This window comes from Pseudochaenichthys georgianus, chromosome 3, assembly GCF_902827115.2.
Source record: "Pseudochaenichthys georgianus chromosome 3, fPseGeo1.2, whole genome shotgun sequence".
In the NCBI taxonomy this organism is placed as follows: Eukaryota; Metazoa; Chordata; class Actinopteri; order Perciformes; family Channichthyidae; genus Pseudochaenichthys; species Pseudochaenichthys georgianus.
Window position 1 is genome coordinate 24,116,206 of NC_047505.1, and position 19,643 is coordinate 24,135,848.

Consider the following 19,643-nt stretch of genomic DNA (forward strand, 5'->3'; position numbering starts at 1 on the left):
GGCCAACCTCTCCAGGCTTGATTCCTGAGAGGGACAGGCTAAGGCAGGGTGGATTGTCTGATAGGGTTATTTAGTCTTTCCAGGCAGCTAGAGCGGGATCCACCACAGCCTGTTACAGGCCGAAGTGGCTGGGATTCCTGCGATGGTGTGAGGAGCGGAAAATAGATGGGATCTATTTTGTCGTACTTACAGTTATTGGTGGACAGAGGGCTTGCTCATTCCACAGTGAAAGTGTATGCAGCAGCATCTCGTCCTGCCATGAGGGATTTAGCGGCAGGTCAGCCTTTTCTCAGCCACTAATGATGAGGTTTTTGCGCCTCCGCCCCGCAGTGGGACCTGCCGCTGGTGCTCGAGGCTCTGGTCACAGGACCATTTGAGCCTCTGGAGCTCTCCTCCCTGAAAGCTCTGTTGTGGAAGACAGCATTGCTACTTGCCTTAACGTCAGCCAAAAGAGTGTCTGAGTTAACCGCTTTATCGGTGCACCCGAGTTGTTTAATGATCCGGGTTGACCAGAGCGGGGCGACACTCCTTCGCTATGGCTGTGTCAACAGCCTTAGTTAACGCCGTGAGTGTGGAGTACATGTTATGGCAGAATCTTTATTACAGCGTATTTCTGGCATATTCATTAAGGCCACATGGTAAGCTATATGATGTGTATTACTGAGTTGGGTCACACAGAGTTAGAGAGACAATGGTCGTTCTGAATTATCAATAGATGTATTCATTTTAAGTAAGCTGACATCGAGGTTAGAGGAAATTCAGAGAAGTCCTCAGGTTATAAAAACAGTTAACCTTTGTTAGTTGACTACTCCTAAAGGATGTCATGAGATAAGTACACTTTTGACATCTGGAACATACAAGTATAGCATTCAGAGGCAGAACATGTGATGTTGTGTGTTAGTTAATGTAAGGAAAATGAGGGTGCGTCATTTTTAGAATCCTATATACATTGGGGCAAAAAAGTATTTAGTCAGCCACCAATTGTGCAAGTTCTCCCACTTAAAAAGATGAGAGAGGCAGAAGTAATTTCCATCCTAGGTATACCTCAACTATGAGACAAAATGAGAAGAAAAAAAATCCAGAAAATCACATTGTCTGATTTTTAAAGAATTTATTTGCAAATTATGGTGGAAAATAAGTATTTGGTCAATACCAAAAGTTCATCTCAATACTTTGTTATATACCCTTTGTTGGCAATGACAGAGGTCAAACGTTTTCTGTAAGTCTTCACAAGGTTTTCACACACTGTTGCTGGTATTTTGGCCCATTCCTCCATGCAGATCTCCTCTAGAGCAGTGATGTTTTGGGGCTGTCGCTGGGCAACACGGACTTTCAACTCCCTCCAAAGATTTTCTATGGGGTTGAGATCTGGAGACTGGCTAGGCCACTCCAGGACCTTGAAATGCTTCTTACGAAGCCACTCCTTCGTTGCCCGGGCGGTGTGTTTGGGATCATTGTCATGCTGAAAGACCCAGCCAAGTTTCATCTTCAATGCCCTTGCTGATGGAAGGAGGTTGTCACTCAAAATCTCACGATACATGGCCCCATTCATTCTTTCCTTTACACAGATCAGTCGTCCTGGTCCCTTTGCAGAAAAACAGCCCCAAAGCATGATGTTTCCACCCCCATGTTTCCCAGTAGGTATAGTGTTCTTTGGATGCAACTCAGCATTCTTTCTCCTCCAAACACGTCTCGTTGAGTTTTTACCAAAAAGTTCTATTTTGGTTTCATCTGAGCATATGACATTCTCCCAATCCTCTTCTGTTTCATCTGTCCACAGAATATTTTGCCAGTAGTACTGTGGAACATCCAGGTGCTCTTTTGCAAACTTCAAATGTGCAGCAATGTTTTCTCTGGACAGCAGTGGCTTCCTCCGTGGTGTCCTCCCATGAACTCCATTCTTGTTCAGTGTTTTACGTATCGTAGATTCGTCAACAGAGATGTTAGCATGTGCCAGAGATTTCTTTAAGTCTCTAGCTGACACTCTAGGATTCTTCTTCACCTCATTGAGCATTCTGCGCTGTGCTCTTGCAGTCATCTTTACAGGACGGCCACTCCTAGGGAGAGTAACAACAGTGCTGAACTTTCTCCATTTAGAGACAACTTGTCTCACCGTGGACTGATGAACATCAAGGCTTTTAGAGATACTTTTGTAACCCTTTCCAGCTTTATGCAAGTCAACAATTCTTAATCGTAGGTCTTCTGAGAGCTCTTTTGTGCGAGGCATGGTTCACATCTGGCAATGCTTCTTAAGAATAGCAAATTCAAAACTGGTGTGTATTTTTTATAGGGCAGGGCAGCTTTAACCAACACCTCCAATCTTGTCTCATTGATTGGACTCCAGGTTGGCTGACTCCTGACTCCAATTAGCTCTTGAAGAAGTCTTTAGCCTTCACCCTGCACTGTGAATGTTTACATGGTGTGTTCAATAAAAACATGAAAACATATAATTGTTTATGTGGTATTAGTTTAAGCAGACTGTGTTTGTCTATTGTTGTGACTTAGATGAAGATCAGAACACATTTTATGACCAACTTATGCATCGGTTGGATGCTAGTCAATCGGAAGCTATTGGTACCTGTTTATGTGGATAATTATGTAAATGATGCTGTATGATGTCCTTTTGTTGATCTATTTATGTTTTTATGTTTCATGTGGAACTACTTGAGCAGGTCTCCCTTGAAAAAGAGATCAATGATCTCAATGGGATTCATCTGTATAAATAAAGGTTTGAAATGAAATGAAATGAGAAATCCAGGTAATTCCAAAGGGTTCACAGCTTGCAACTGTAAATGCTCTCTAGCAAACTTCAGACGGGCCTGGACATGTACTGGCTTATGCAGGGGGACACGTCTGGCACTGCAGGATTTGAGTCCCTGGCGGCGTAGTGTGCTACTGATGGTAGCCTTTGTTACTTTGGTCCCCGCTCTCTGCAGGTCATTGACTAGGTCCCCCCGTGTGGTTCTGGGATCTTTGCTCACCGTTCTTGTGATCATTTTGACCCCATGGGGTGAGATCTTGCGTGGAGCCCCAGATCGAGGGAGATTATCAGTGGACTTGTATGTCTTCCATTTTCTAATAATTGCTCCCACAGTTGATTTCTTCACACCAAGCTGCTTACCTATTGCAGATTCAGTCTTCCCAGCCTGGTGCAGGTCTACCATTTTGTTTCTGGTGTCCTTTGACAGCTCTTTAGTCTTGGCCATAGTGACTGTTTGAGGTTGTGGACAGGTGTCTTTTATACTGATAACGAGTTCAAACAGGTGCCATTAATACAGTTAACGAGTGGAGGACAGAGGAGGCTCTTAAAGAAGAAGTTACAGGTCTGTGAGAGCCAGAAATCTTGTTTGTTTGTAGGTGACCAAATACTTATTTTACCGAGGAATTTACCAATTAATTCATTAAAAATCATACAATGTGATTTCCTGGATTCTTTCCCCCCATTCTGTCTCTCATAGTTGAAGTGTACCTAGGATGAAAATTACAGGACTCTTATCTTTTAAAGTGGGAGAACTTGCACAATTGGTGGCTGACTAAATACTTTTTTGCCCCACTGTATGTCTCTGTAAAGTTCTACTGGGTTGGAGCATCGCTGTAGGACTGCTTGAGAGCAGAGGTAATGTTTTCCTCGTAGTTCTTCAAATCTTCAAATCAACCAATACTTTGGCTTTCAATAACTTCAGCATACTTTCAGCTACAGATCCATTAAAATATCAAACTATTCAGCCTTTTCAGCAATTGTTGGGAAACTTTCAACTTTTTCAAAAATATTTCATACCTTTGGAAATATTCAGCTTTTTAAACTCTTTTTTTAACATGGAAGTCAATGGGAGGAACCTTCAAATCCTCTTTTACCTACACCTTGCGCCAAATGCTTCTCCTTCCACATACTTTCAGCTAGAGGCTTCATTCCAACTTTAAAATGATCACAAGACACTCAGCTTTAAAACTTGTTATTCAGATTTTTTATATCTTTTACACTTTCAGATATTTACTTAGTTTTCTTCAGATTTGAACATGAGTGTGTATTGCGCAGCTCGTTAAGGCTTAGAGTGCTTTGATCTCAAAACAGAGTGGAGGACAGCTTGAAATTCTCACAAAAAACGTTTTAAACCTTTCATAATTCCCAAACCCTACACTCCTGAGACAAATTTTTCATGAAAAACGTAGGAAAACCTCTCCTAGGTTGGAAAATAAATAAAATGATGCTCACGGTCTGTTCATTTTTAGATAGGAGCCATAGTTTTTGAACAGGTGGCAAAATTGTCAGATATAATCCTCAATGCATTTATTGCGGCAGTAATATTCCAAACAAAGTGCCGCGAGGGACTAAACAAGAGAAAAACATTGTGGACGCTCAAAAACTCAGTCTTTCCAACAGTATGCGTTTGACCTTTTATTTCCAAAGCAAACATTCAATAGACCATATCCATATGCGTATTTTATTATATGCGTGCGGTCAACAAAAATGGTCCTTCTCCAGCTCACTCCCCCTCCATCTATCACAAAGTGCGCAGGTAAAAGCAACCGGATATAACTGCAAACGTCACCACACAAATCCAATGACAAGCCCACCACCTATAGTGACTCAAAAACATGTACCGTAACAAACAGACAAATACTTCATGTGGCTCCTACAGCATTCTGGGCAGATTGAAACCTTTGATCTCTGGGCTCACACAGGTGTTATGATTATTTGTTATGATTATGTGCTCAGCACAGAAACAAACACTGACAAACACACTGGACTTTAACAGACTGTCTCAGCCTATTATTTTCTGTCTGATGGAGACTTCAACAGGTTCCACATATTTTATACATTATTGGTGACGTATGTTTTTTGTCAAAGAGTTTGCAGTCAAAATATTCTGCTGCTTTCCCAAGCCTTTTTACTTTCTTTTCACTTCTTAATACACATTCATTCACTACTACTTACATCTGATATGTAACTCCTTCAGCCTACTTTCAGCTGCAGAAACCATTCAACTATTACATTATTCAGCTATTTCAGGACATTGAGGCTATACATGTTGTTGTTAATACCTTTTTTAAACGTTTTCTTTTAAATATTAAGCTTCTTCACTATTTTTCCTACTCTTCCAGTTTAACATTTCACTTTCAAGTTTTCAACAAAGTCATTGCAATGCATTTGAGCTGTAACAATTTGATTCAAATCATTTCACTTTTCTGCATTTCTCCGCTAAGTTCAGCAACACATTTTACTTTTTTTTTTTTAGCTAAAAGCCGCTACCATTCAGCTAATAACATATTCAGCTTTTTCAGCTAAATTCAGCCACAAATGTTCACAGTTTACAGCATTCGCAAGCATTTTCTGCAGGAAATGCATTTTCTAGTTATTGATTGTTGTACAACGAAATAATAATTGATCAACTATATCTGTGTTTTATTTGATTCCTCTGTTTCATTCTTTCCTGTTGTGAGTGCTAAATTGCCACAACATTTTGGAGGTCCTACCGAGATGCCGATGCTGCGAGTTGCTGGGTTTCTCCCTGGGGGTCTCAACTCCCTTGGCCAGGCAGCCCTGAGACGGCTGTGGTAAAATCCCGAGGAATTGAGAAACCAGACTTTTTTAGACACATTTAAGGGTAAAAAAGGAGAGGAGTGGATTTAAGGCACAGCTATAGTTGATTGTCGTTTGATGGTTGTTTGTTTGGTTTGTTGGTCTTGTTTTATGTTGATAAATGTGTAGTCTGCCTGAGAAGTTTAAGGTTGACTTAGGGAATATGATCTTTGCTAGCCATAATGACATGTTATGCTGGAGGAATCACTGTATTTGCTCGTAGTCTTGAATTCTGCCTGAGAAGATCCTAATGACTTTTGTCTTAAGGTTCAGAGATGTATTGGCTGAGGAATACTGATCTGATTTGCTTTGCGAGCCAAGTGCACATTTTGTTCCGGTCCGTTCGGTAATTAAGAGATTAATAAGCCTGATCTGAGTTGAAGGAGTTAAAAAGATAAAACTTGCCTCTCGAATTCACTAAATACAAAAGTGGAGGTTTCCATGTTTCCATGTTTTGTCAGGCCGTAATGTAGAGCCTGTGATAAAGCACTAAATGTTTTCGTATACCATAGTTTGTTGTCCCCCAGTCAGAGCTGGTTGATGTCGCCAGGGAAAAGAAAGTTTGGGGCTCTCTGCTGGAACTGCTACCCCCGCGACCCGACCACGGATAAGCGGGAGAAGATGGATGGATGGATGGATAGTTTGTTGTTAATTGGTCAAAGAAGCCCCCCTTCTCCTGAAAAGGCTGAGAGCTCTAGCCGGGGTGTGTCTGTATTTGTCTGTGAAAGTATCTCCCCCATCCTTCCGATTCTGTAAAAGAGGAGACCCTTTGTGTTATCAGCCGTGAGAGCAGCAGTGTGTCCGTTTGCTCTTTTCTCTGATGCCTCATTCTTTCAGGCATCAGGCAATGTAAGTAAAACTAAAAAAAAAAATGAAAAAAAATGAAAGCATGTGAAGCCATGCGTCAAGGAAGATTTTTAAATTTGTATTTTTATGTGAGTGAGTGAGTGAGTTTAAAAATAAGGAGTAGAAGATCAATGAGTGATCTGAAGTTGGAATTAATACATTGAAATTAATAGATCAATGTGTGATTTTATGTAGTAGCTATATTGAAATAAATAAGAAACAATAATTTGTTGTTTTTAGCATAGTTTTTGTAGGATACAGTTACGTCACATTGTGGTTTTTATGAGAAGTTTTGAGAACTGATTGTTACCATTGCATTGCATTGTGAATTTCATGGTATTTATCATTAACTAAGAATTGTACTTAATTATATTTCAAAGGAAAAAGTTATATTACATACAGTAACATTAAGGGAAAGTAAAAAAAGATTTACTGAGTATATGAAGTAGCTATATTGAAATAAAAATGTCTTAGTTTTTATTTTCACCTAGAATAGAAAAGCAAAAGTAAGTGCCTGCAAAAAAGTTAACAAGAAATGGTTTAAACAGCTTGAGAGTTTGAAACTGTGGGAAAAATAGGAAGAGGGTTGAGCAAGTTTGTAAGAGCGTTATTAGAGTGTTTGTCTCATTGAGTACTGATGGTGCAAGTGAACAAATTATAAAAATGACTCCTCAAGGCCTGATTGAAGAGGTGACAGGCTCAACTTATTACACATCGCCATTTTGTAGGGTTGTTGAAGATTTTGAGCCAAAATGGTCTCAAGATGGCTTTTTTGAAAAATCTGACATAGCAATGTTGAAAGACCTCATTGATCAGCCTCGCCCGTTTGCCCCCCCTGATTGGGATTTTGAGTACATGACAGAGTGCCTTGGGGTCTGGAGCCCCATGGGTCGAAAGGTCAGCCACACAAATCAGATGATTCATAGCCGGCCAAAAACGAAATGAAGGGGGGGATAATGTAAACAAAGCTGAAACTGCTGCGAATAACCTTGGGGCTTTGTCACCCCCACCATACGGGGGGCTGCTAGAACAAGCTATGAAGCATCCTGCTTCTCCAAGCACAGTAAAATCCCCTTTCCCTTTCTGGGCCAGTACTACTCAAAACAATGGAAAGACAAGATCAGGAACTGTTTATCAGTCAGGTGCACCACCATAGCCACATTTCTTATCTATGCCTGAAGAACAATCTGAAGTAAACAACTTGATGCTTGGACCAATGACAGAATGTCCAAACGGTACGGGAGGCGTACAGCATGTTTACAGACCATGGAAAGTTTCAGAATTACAAGCCATTATTGAAACACTTCCAGAACCAAAGAATAATGGGAAGGTATTTGCCAACGCTCTGGAAAAATTGTGACACAGTGCAGACCTACTTCAGGTGAAATGGAGCATGTCTGCTCAACTAAGATGGGTCTTGGTTGGGGCGAAGTCAGACCTGCTAATTGGGATGCAACTGCTGCATGGAGTTGACTCAGCTCAGCTTGCAGCTTTACGCCAGTCACAAGAGATGAAATACAAGCCAATGATAAATATGACAACTGTGAACCAATGTACACAAAAATCAGGGGAAATGTTTGATGATTATTTCTAGGAATGCACGATATTGGTTTTTTGAAACCGATACCGATAACTTCCTGCTTCTCAAGACCGATACCGATAACCGATAATAATATAATATATATATATATATTAAATGTACCTGTCGTTTTTGCACACCTGGTGGTAAAAAAAAGACTAGTAGTGAGCAAATGACATGAGCATTACTACTATGAACAAAACAAAGCCAAGAACAGTTTTGACTCTTCAAAGTGACCATATTTATTTCCCCAAACAAATCTGGGAAACGTCTTGCCTTTTTCAAAAGCCTCGTCGACAGGTAAAAGCCCCGGTGCCTTTGCAGCTGGCTTTGGATTCGCCGCTAGTTTAGCAGCGCAGGCGTCTTCGTACGCTTTTAACACACCATCGTAGCGATGGCGATGTTTCAGGTGACTAATCAGGTTGGAAGTATTATAGCTTATTGCCTTTTTCCCTCCTCGCGGAACTTCTGCATTGCATTTGTTAATACAAATAGCAAGTGAACTATCTAACTCTGAAACTTTGAAATAGTCCCATACTGCCGACGACATGTTTGTTTACTGTCCTGGCTTCACGGCCGCACACCATTTACGTCACAGCCAGGCATGAGTTAGGGAGCGCTGGATTTGTGAAAAACTCCCCTCTTCCTAAACCACTAATACCACAGTACTGGCAAAACGGGAGGAGCCGAGTAAAAAACAAGCGCCCCTCATCCCAATCCAATCCAATGTAGGCCTATTGTTTTCTTTTTTTTTACCCAAAAAATATATTGTATATTATCGGGGCTATTAATACTTTTATCGGGTTTATCGGGATGACGTCATAATTCCTAATATCGGACCGATAATTATCGTGCACCACTAATTATTTCTCAAAAAAGCTTAACCCTCTGGAGTCTAAGGGTATTTTCTCGATTTTTAGATGTTTTCTTAAATCACCTTTTATGTATTTCTTCGAACATGGCACCCCATGTGTTACATATCAAAATGCTCAGGACAATCTCTGGTATTGCTATATATGCAAATTACTCACCTTAGAGCACTGTTTGATGAGATAAGTAGCTCAAAAGCTTAAAATTTGACATCCGATTTTCGGAAAATCTTCAAAACTCTTGTGAAAACACAAATTTACTCATGTGATCGAATTGTTTTGGTGTTTTAGATTTGGTTACCAAAGTCTTAGGATCACAAAAGCAGTGAAATATTGGAATTACACTGTATATAAATGTGTTATTCATGTATAAAATGAAAAAAATTAAATTCGAATTTTGAGTGAAATAGGTGTTTATCACTCTACTTTCACCACAGCAGGGACTGAGATACATTAGGACTGAATAATGACTTCATATTACATACCAAGGTTCATGTGATGTGTACAAATTGAGCATTCAACCTTTTTTTCAACCAACAATTTATTATAAATATGTTTTTTTCAACCAACTATTTATATAAATATAAGAAACTGGAAAATATAACTATTTACAAAATTGAACTTCAGAACTTTCCATCAACTATTCATTATAAATGTCAAGACCGTGTCAAGGTCTTTGTCTGTCTTTCAAGACAGTGGGTCTGGCTGCTGTGTAGGTGGGGGGTGATGGTGCATGGGCTGCTGTGTAGGTGGGGGGTACAAGTTATATATGAGACCTCCATGAGACCTCCTTGCTGGCTGGGTTGAAGGTGATGGCTGTGGTGGAGCCTTTGTGCTGAGGTGTATCTTGACCTGGTGGCAGCCGCAGATGGAGGCAGCTGTAGTGATGCTGGTCTGCTGGTCCTTGGTGGTGATGGCTCTGGTGAAGGCCCTTGAGCCACAGTAGATCTTGACCTGGGGGCAGGCACAGAGGGATGTTCTGGCTGCTGGATAAACGCTGCCACCTGTGGGCCACTAGGCCCAGACAGCTGTGAAACATCTCTGTAAAACAAATTAAAATGTAGGACAATAATTACAACTAATTTCATTGAAATAAAGTTCAAGTAAAATGCTGCTCAAGCACAAATAACAATGCACACATTAAAATTAAGTTTCGGAGGTTGGAGAAGGAGTCTCTCTCGATCACACACACACACACACACACACACACACACACACACACACACACACACACACACACACACACACACACACACACACACACACACACACACACACACACACACACACACACACACACACACACACACACACACACACACACACACACACACACACACACACACACACACACACACACACACACACACACACACACACACACACACACACACACAGACAGAGGTATTTCCAGTTACTTTACATTCAGTATAAAATCACAGACACACATATACATAGGCTACATCTGATTACGAAGTCTCATCTGTACATGACGGTAAAATAATAACAGGCACACATATAAATACATCTATGACAAAGTCTCATCTGTACAGAACAGTATGATAAAATAATCGATGGCAAAAACATGTCACTGTCAGTGGCGACTGGTCATTAGGGGCAGGTGGGGCACAGCCAAAAAAGTAATAGAGATTTTTGTCCAGAAGGATAGGCACATGGACTTCATCTTCATGTCAAGGTAAGACTGCAATTTTATTGAAAATGGGATCTTACTAAGAGAGAACAATTCAATATTTAAATGATAAAATTACATGTTTTGGGTATCCTTTTGTTGAACTGTCTGTTTAAAATTAATTGAAGCGTCAGACAAAAAAAGCTTTTGAAAATAATATTATATTTTGATTTAGGTCAAAATATAATATTTGTAAACCTGAAGAGTCAGTGCCAGTCCCTCACCAGCCATGAACCTCACTGCAGAAGCTTATATATAGACATCTACGTTTGTTGTGCCCCACCACTTTTGTACATATAGAAACGCCACTGTCTACACATGTAATCTCACTTTTACACACCAAAATAACGTTAACACAGAGTAAAACGTTTGCTAATGGAGAGTCTATTTTGTCCCAATAAAAAGTTCATGACTCTCGATAAAAAATATATATCAATAAACCTATTGTTCATTTTCTCGGTATTCCCCACACATTTCCAGTACACTATTACTGTAATATTTACACCTACCCATGTCCAAATGGATCCTTGTTGTTGTCTTTGTATTCTTCTTCTTCAGAAGAGTTGAAAACTTCAGGTTCTGAGGCTCTATCTTCCCTGCTGCTAGCGGAAAAAATCTCTAGCGAAGTCAAGTTTTTTTTAGCCATTTTCTCTGTCTCTCTCTCTCCCCTCACATACGTAAACTGACGTGGTTTATGTTTTGTTTACTTGGTGGGTAGGTCCTTAGTGATTTCTCGATGTCCATTGGTCATTTCAGACCATGATGGCTGCCGGCCGAGATTTCCTTGACGGACACACGAATCTGCTTTGAGCGGCCATATTGGCTGCTGTGCCCTGGTTACAGTCTCACAGGAGATACCACTGGAAAGCTACTCTTCCAGCCATTCCGCGGATATCTGAATCATATTTCTACTCCTTATAATCGAAAATATATGATTAATTACGTAAAATTATGCGCACCTGGACGCGCCGGCGCGTCCACCGACTCCAGAGGTTCAATGCACATGAACAACCACCTACTACTGTTGATGATTCAGTATGGGAAAGACAATTGGTCAGACGTTGGTGGATGGATTGTTACCAGAGATAAGAGCTCTTTTTGTCAGGTATTGCGTTGCATGGCAGAGTGCCAGATTGACTGAATAATCACAATGAAAAGAAGACCAAGTGAACATTGAGAAACTTCAGATGGTTCAACTTGCTTATTATTCAACAGCAGCAAACAGAAGAAGAGGAAGAGGTGGAGGCAGTGGAAGAGGTGAAAATAGTGGGAGGGGACAAGAAAGGAAACCTTTCTTTGGAGACAGAGATACCTGTCACAGGTGTCATCAAAAAGGCCATAGGGCCCAGGATTGCACTGAAATACTACCACAGGAATGGGATAATGATCAAGGAAAATCATACCCACCAATTGGAGATTTGTCAGTAAATAGACCATTTGCCAACAAGAATCGTCCATTTCAAAGATCATGACTTCCCGAGCAAGCCTCAGATTCTACTGCCATTCTACAGGAAGATAGTGAAAGTCCCCAACAAAATGTTTCTGAAATAACTAATCAGTTCTACCTTTCTCTTCGCTACAAATCTGAAGAACTTCCAATGTTCAAAATAACAATTCACGGCAAAACCTACGAGATATTGGCTGATACAGGAGCAACTGAATCTTCATTGAGATCAATAACAGAGGATTTTGAGATGACTAAGGACATAAAGACCTGTATTGGAGTTACAGGCACACCTATAAAATGTGGAGTGACTAAGCTATGTCCAGTTCAATGCAAAGACTTTGATGTTTCAAATATATGTCACAAATTCCGTGATTGTGCCAGATTGTCCAGTAAATCTGGCAGGAAGACATCCGCTGTGTGCGTTAGGCCTGACTATTGTATGCAATGACAATGGTTTAGAGTTGAGGAAATCTGAGGTTGTTGACATGCTTTTTGATCTTATGGCATGCCACTCCCTAAGCACTCCTGAGTCTATTAAAAACCACCTGGCGTTGAATGGGGTCCCAGAACAGTTATGGTCTACTCATAAGTATGATGTGGATCTAATTAAGGATGCAACACCAATGGTTGTGGTTCCTAAATCTGATTACTGACCTAATAAACGGCAGTACCCTCTGAGACCTGATGCAGAGGAAGGCATGGCTCCCATTATTGAGCAACTCCTAAAAGATGGAATAATTGTTCCAGCGCCAACATCTCCATGTAATACTCCACTTTTCCCAGTAAAAAAGGCTGATGGTGAAACTTGGCGACCTGTTCATGATTTGCGTGCTGTAAATGAAGCTGTATTTGCTCGAGCACCTGTTGTACCTAACCCAGCAACAATCTTATCTTCAGTACCTGGCAATGTAGATTGCTGTGATATATTTGGCTAATGCATTTGTCAGTGTTCCAGTTGATCCTGAATCTCAAAATTGGTTTGCATTTACATTCAAAAACAAAAAGTACAAGTGGACTCGATGTCCACAGGGCTATTCAGAATCACTGACAGTATATTCAGCTTCCTTGCAAGAGAATTTGGCTGGTTTTATGTTTTCCTTAATTCAGTACATTGATGATTTGTTGGTATGCTCAACATCTGAGGAGAATTGTACTGTTAACACAAATGCGTTGTTACATTATTTGGCTTCACAGGGGCACAAAGCGTCCCTACGAAAACTCCAATTGGTGAAAAAACAAGTGCACTATACAGTAGGACATGAGATATCTCAAAACAGACGAACAATTGACAAAGACAGAATTAAAGCGGTATTGTCAATACCTAAACCACTGACAAAAAAGTGCTATCCTTTTTGGGATGCACAGGCTATTGTCGACAATGGATTTGTAATTACGCAAAGTTATCTCAACCATTGTCAGACATTGCGCATGCGACGACACTGACTGCAAACGACTCAGTGACTTGGACTTCTGACGCTACTGACTCGTTTGAAAAACTGAAGGAAGCGTTAGCTTCTGCTCCTGCCTTAGGCATACCTGACCTGCAGTGGCGTTTTCTCCCGGAGGCCAAGGGAACCCAGGCTTCCCCTGTTTTTTCGGATTGTAGTTATAATTTAAATAAATAAATAAAAACACTTTGTTTTGTTTCTGTAATTCTCCTTTCATGTGTGTTCCTGCCGGACCGTCTCTCCCCCATTCTCATTGAGTATTTTACAAAGAGTGAAACAGCGCCCCTCTAGATGTCATGGTGAAACAGTAGATTGCATTCACTGTTGCGAGAGGAGGCCAGCAGAATCTAGCTTCCCTTGGTGAAAAAAAATTGAGGGATTGACCAATCAGATGAGGCCCACGTGATGTCCCTGCCAACCTGTGATTGGTCAGGGCCATGCCAGGGGAAGCTAGCCGCCTCTAGCTTCCCTTCAGGGGCGGCTGGCGGCTGGCGATTTGATTGGACACTGCCATCCAATCACATCAACATCAATTTTAATACTGTAACTGTCATCACCGCCGTTAGAAATTATCAAGCAAATTAAGCATTATGGAGGGAGGAGATTTGGTGTACTTAATTAAGCATAACTTCACTAAACTTCCGCTACAGCAGCAACTAAAAATTAAAGCAGGTGGCAGGACATCGCCCACACTCGAGCAGTGTACACAGAGGAATAAGGGATCTAATCGGACGTTCAATGAGGACAATTATTTCCGCACGGAGTGGCTAACTGGAAGCGCTAAACTTCAGTGTCTATTTTGGTGGCCATGTCTTCTTTTTGACAAGGGTTTGTGCTCCCTGAACAATCCTTGGGCAACTTCAGGATTCATCGACCTTGCCAACCTGTCACGGGCAATTGAGAGGCACGGTAAATCTAAAAATCATATAGATTGTGCTGTGAAATTAAAGCTTTTTGGACGCGTCAAGATTGCTGCACACGCTGTACAACAACAGGTTGTTTCACAAGCCACCAGGAGAGCTGATACAGCTTCTTATTGAGGATGACCTACAGCAGGGCACACTCTCCGAGGTCTACAAGCTGCTCCAGCTCATGCTCACGATACCAGCCACCAGCACATCAGCAGAGCGCTCCTTTTCCTGTCTAAAAAGGATCAAAACGGATCTGAGGAACACGTGTGGACAGGACAGACTTGTCAACCGAGCCACAATATCCATTGACTCTGTTGTTGTGGAGGACCTAAAGGCCGCTGGGAAGTTCTATGACATTGTTATTGACCACTTCGCTACCATGAAAGACAGGAGAATGGCCTTCCTCTTCAAATAGGGTGAGTGAAATGCACACCCCTTTCTCTCTGTGCATACCTGTTGCCTGAACGGCCCGTGTAGCTATGTGTGCAATTTCTGATGTGGTTCTGTTGGTTATTGTGCATTTGTTTTTGCAGTTGTTTAATTAGCACAGGGTGCTGCTATCCGGAAATCAGCACTGCAGATAGCATGCCATATAGGGCCCGATCACCTGAATAGATGAGATTGTTTATATGTTTGTGTTACTTTTGGACTACGGACTGAACTAATTACAGAGACGAGGACTGTTGCTGCACTTGCCGTGTGTGTTAGTGTAACAGATGTAAATATGCAGTGGGGTTTATTTAATTTAATCTTGTATAATCACACACATTCTGTGTTTTATATTATTTCATTCTGTGTTCTTCATTTTATTGAATGTTAAATACCTGGCAAGGTCGGAGAGCTGTGCTCAGGAGTTTATTGTTGTGAGGAATTTCATTTCCTTTCTTTGTGATTTTACTTTTTGTATATATTGTGTCCCTCACGTTTCCTCTTCCCTTTTTGTAAACGGTCCAATGAGAGGAGTCACTGAGGGAAATGTATGTAAAACTGATCATTTTATCTGTTATCAGATTCAGACATTAAACAGAGATCGTCTCAACTTTACGCTGACTCGGCGGGTCTCGTCCATTATCAACACAACGCATACTGATACTTTGATGTGAACGTAAAACTTTAAAGGTCTCCTGATTTAGTTTGTGAATGAATGCTTCTTATTTATTAATTACCGAATCTGCACTGCGCATTGAGCGGCTGGTATTGCATTGGTGGGGGGAGGTTGGCATAAATTAATAAGAAAATGCTTAAATTAATAAGACGAGAGAGTTTCAGCTGGAGAGTGCGTGCGGACCTGTCGCTTAACACATAGATAACAGGCGTGTACAAGTCCTGCATCTGTATGATACAAATGTGTGTAAAATGTTACCGGGCGCTGTAATCACTCATCTGGTTACGTTATTGACCCCCGACCCAAAAACATTGGCTTCCCCTACATTTTTCCCCACCCCACGCTACTGCTGACCTGTCAAAAGATTTTAGCTTAGCAGTGGATGAGAAGAATGGGTACTATAATACTGTCCTGCTTCAGAAACATGGCGACAAACTTAAACCAGTTGCTTACTATTCGCAGAGACTTTCAGCAGTTGTGAGAGGTCTTCCTACTTGTTCTATATCTGTGTTTGTGTTATATTTGATTCCTCTCTGTTTCATTATTTCCTGTTGTGAGTTCTAAATTGCCACAACAGACATATGCACGGCGGCATCTTGGTCAACGCCAGGCCCCTTCATAAAGTTTGATCTCTTGGACATGTCTGGCTCCTTTTCATCGTCTGTGCTTGCTGGGGCAACGCAGGACTGGTGAGGAGGGAGGGGGGGGCTTTGGGTCAGTGGGCATCTGGGGGGTGACGTGCACATGGGCCCATAGGGGCTGGAGGACTCTTTCTCCCCTGCTTTAGGGCAGGAGGGGGGAGTCCTCCACGTTATAGCACACCTCCGCGGGGTAAGCGCGTCAGGGTGTGCTCTGTCAGCCGCAGCCTCTTTTCTCTCCATGGTTACGACCGAGGGAGAGGTGAGTGAGGCGCAGTGGCTGCTAACCAGAAAGCCGGTCAGAAACAGTGAAATGGAACAGTGTTGTTGTGGGACGACAGGGCGTGTATACATTGGGACTCCGCCCACTGTACCCATAGAGTCCAGTAGAGGGCGGAGCCTGTGAGAGATATAACGAGAGGTTACGTATGGTAACCCTTGTCATGTAAACACAGGCGGAGCCCTCTACCTCTGGGGCCCTGTCTATCCTATGCTGCTTGCTGAAGAGAAGTAAAGGATGGCAGTGAGTGACTTTTATGCGGTGAGATGCTGATGCACACACATTCAGGTAGGCCCGCCCAGTGGCCGGCTACGTCTATAAAGTCTCAGTGAATGAATGTTTGCATGATAGGATCGAGGGGAGTACCCATATAGTCCAGTAGAGGGCTCCGCCTGTGTTTATATAACAAGGGTTTCCATACGTAACCCCTCGTTTTTGCAGTAATGTTGTTAGGTTACAGTAAAAAGTCAATGAATTTCAAGAAAATATGTCGGCTCACTAAGGCACTTGAAGGGAAATGGAAACACTTTTCAAACTGCTTTCCATGCGACAATATTACCATTAGGAAATGTATTGATCTAGTCTATTTCCAATGTAAACGATCGAGATACGCGAATTTACTTTTTGAAATACGTGCCTAATGACCATGGGCGCTGCCATTGCTCCGGGACTTTTCCAGTGACGTCACTGATAGGGTACGGCTTCCTGGGCCAAAGCTCAATAACAAACAACATGGCGTGCAATGCACCAGTAGTTTACATTACAAGAAAACGGTCGTCGTCAGGAGTTTATTGTATTACCCCAGGCTGCACAAATGGATTTTATACAAAGAAGGAAGAAGTACATTTCCATAGGCTGCCACTAAAGGATGAGAAGCTGCTCAAAGTCCAGTCTGGATGCCTGGTTCAATACAAAACATTGGATTTGAAGCCAGGATCTGTTCCCACAATATTCGATTTCTCAACGTATGCAGTCGGGAACACCGACCGTCCCAGCACGTCGGCCGCGCAAGACAATGACAGTGTCAACAAACGTGAAGTTCGAGCCACCAAACGAGTTGCTTCAGCTCACACATGTTTTTACTGACACAGTGTGACCTTATTAATTAACGCAATTGCGTCCAAACTAAATGGTAGCTATTATTATGATGCACAATAGAGAATTGGGGGTGTTCTATAGCTCAACTAATTAAACTGGCATACACACGCTCATCTGTCGAAAACAGCCCTAAAAAGGCTAGTATTGCTATTGATGGATGGTATTGCAGGACCCAGAGCGCACGGAGCACAGAGAGGACAGCAGATAACGGAATTGCAGTTGTATTGCTTATAGATTATCAGAACATTTCAAAGGGGACACAGCCCCATTGGATATTAACCTATGGATTAACTACATCATCGTTTTTATCGTTGTAATGCCATTGAAGACCAGTTTAGACCAGACAATGAGGAAGGTAAGCCGTTAGCCTGGCGTATGTTAGTACCTAGCGCCACTTGTTTTGATGTACGTTTTTGTGGATAACCTCGCGAGTTTGTATCTTCCAGTGTTGAGGTGGGCACCGTTAGATTCTGTGTCTCCTTGCGATCATAAACGATGTGTTGGATGTGCGGCTAGTTTAAGTAATAAGGGAGCTATCGGTGCAGTAATAGGTTAGCATTTTCGCTCGGGGCTAATTCAGAGGCTCACTGTTAGCATTGTGTTTTTTAAATTTTTTTATTCCGGATCGTATGCCACTCTATTCAACCGAATCGGTTCATAAGCATAGGCCATGGGATGCCTGGTAACTGTAGATGCTTCCACATCAATGTCATCTCCCGACGAATAGTCAAATTCATCGTTCAAAACGTCGATCTCATTGCAAAATTCCTCCATCGCTGCCATATCTGCTACGTTGTGTTGACTTTCGGTGGAGCGAAAACACAGCCAGTGACGTCACCATTTGGGACTCCCCTAATGGCGGCGGCCTGGTCCCGGAATTCCCCACCCGGCTGGCGGATAATTAATTTTCTTTTGGCGAGTAATATCATATACAATAAATATTACGATCAATATCCATTGTAAAATGAATAAACTACCGGAATATTATAACTGTAATTGGTGTTTCCTTTCCCCTTTAACATCAATGATTTAAGAAACTATGTAATGGGTCAGATGTGAAAAAGCAACACAAGCAATGTGTCAACTCTGATTTCAGGATCTGGGCCACTGTGTGTAGGGCAGAGCTGGACACATGAAGAACGCTGAATACCTACACATTATATTAGCAATGCAATGGCAGAATCCAATAGTATGGAATAGTATGTGTTAGTTATGTGTACATTTTTTGACGATAGAGTTGAGTGAGTGTTGCACCGCAGCTGAGGGGTGATGAGAGGGATGTTTCTCATTCATATGGATTACGAATTATTGAATCATTGGTCTCTAGCAGCAGCCAAGGAGACACAGAGAGAAACATATTTCTGCTTTGGCATGCAACGATTAGAAACTAATGCAGCCTAAAAATACTTCAAACAATTCTGAATGTTCTCATTAACTGGTGCATGTGCTTGAATAACAAAATTGTGCCCACATATTCAGTAATGTCTTACACTCTGAATATTTTGTCTACGTTTTTAAAACTACTTGCAGATCAAAAACAAACACATTGAGCCTGCGCCATAGCCCGTGGGTCCTCTGAATTATACAAGTAATAGGGATGTCATATTCTACCTCTTTTCTATAAGAACAAACAATATATGAGAAAATGTTTTCACAAAAATAAAATGTACCTCTAAATTGCATCAACCCCTCCGTTTACAGTAATATAAGTTCATAAAAAATTATGTATTGCACTATAGGAGAGTATCATTGGATTGCATTAAAGTCTAAGCGTCACTGTGTTTATTGCCACTAATTAAGGAAAGGGCTGTACATTTAAAATGTCAAAGCATCATGAAGAAAATCAGCTGAAGGTTATGTACTGCAATTAATGACGTGCACTATTTCCATAATGTTGCCAAAAATGAAAGTGTGTGTGTTTGTGTGTGAGGGTGAACCTAGTGAAATCTTCTCCCCAGAGTCAGCAGGCAGGAGGAAGACGAACAGGGCCAGGGTGGAGATGAGGACGCAAGGGATGAGTAGGTTGAGGCCGTAGTAGAGGGTCCGTCTGCGCATCACCACGGTGAAGGTGACGTCCGGGTACGGCTCCTCGCAGCAGTCGTAGAAACGCTCGTCCTTCCGTCCTGGAACCCCTGCGATACAAAACACAGT

At 41.7% G+C, this 19,643-nt stretch overlaps 1 protein-coding gene across 2 annotated transcripts in view; it reads right to left on the reverse strand.

The window, feature by feature from the left end:
* Positions 1 to 19,643, reverse strand: part of chrna7a (cholinergic receptor, nicotinic, alpha 7a (neuronal)) — a 49,882-nt gene that overhangs the window by 5,649 nt on the left and 24,590 nt on the right. For both annotated transcript variants that reach the window (XM_034109179.2, XM_071202041.1), the window contains one exon: positions 19,430 to 19,624. In XM_034109179.2, coding sequence (XP_033965070.1) covers positions 19,430 to 19,624 — 195 coding nt within the window. The remainder of the gene's footprint in view (positions 1 to 19,429; positions 19,625 to 19,643) is intronic.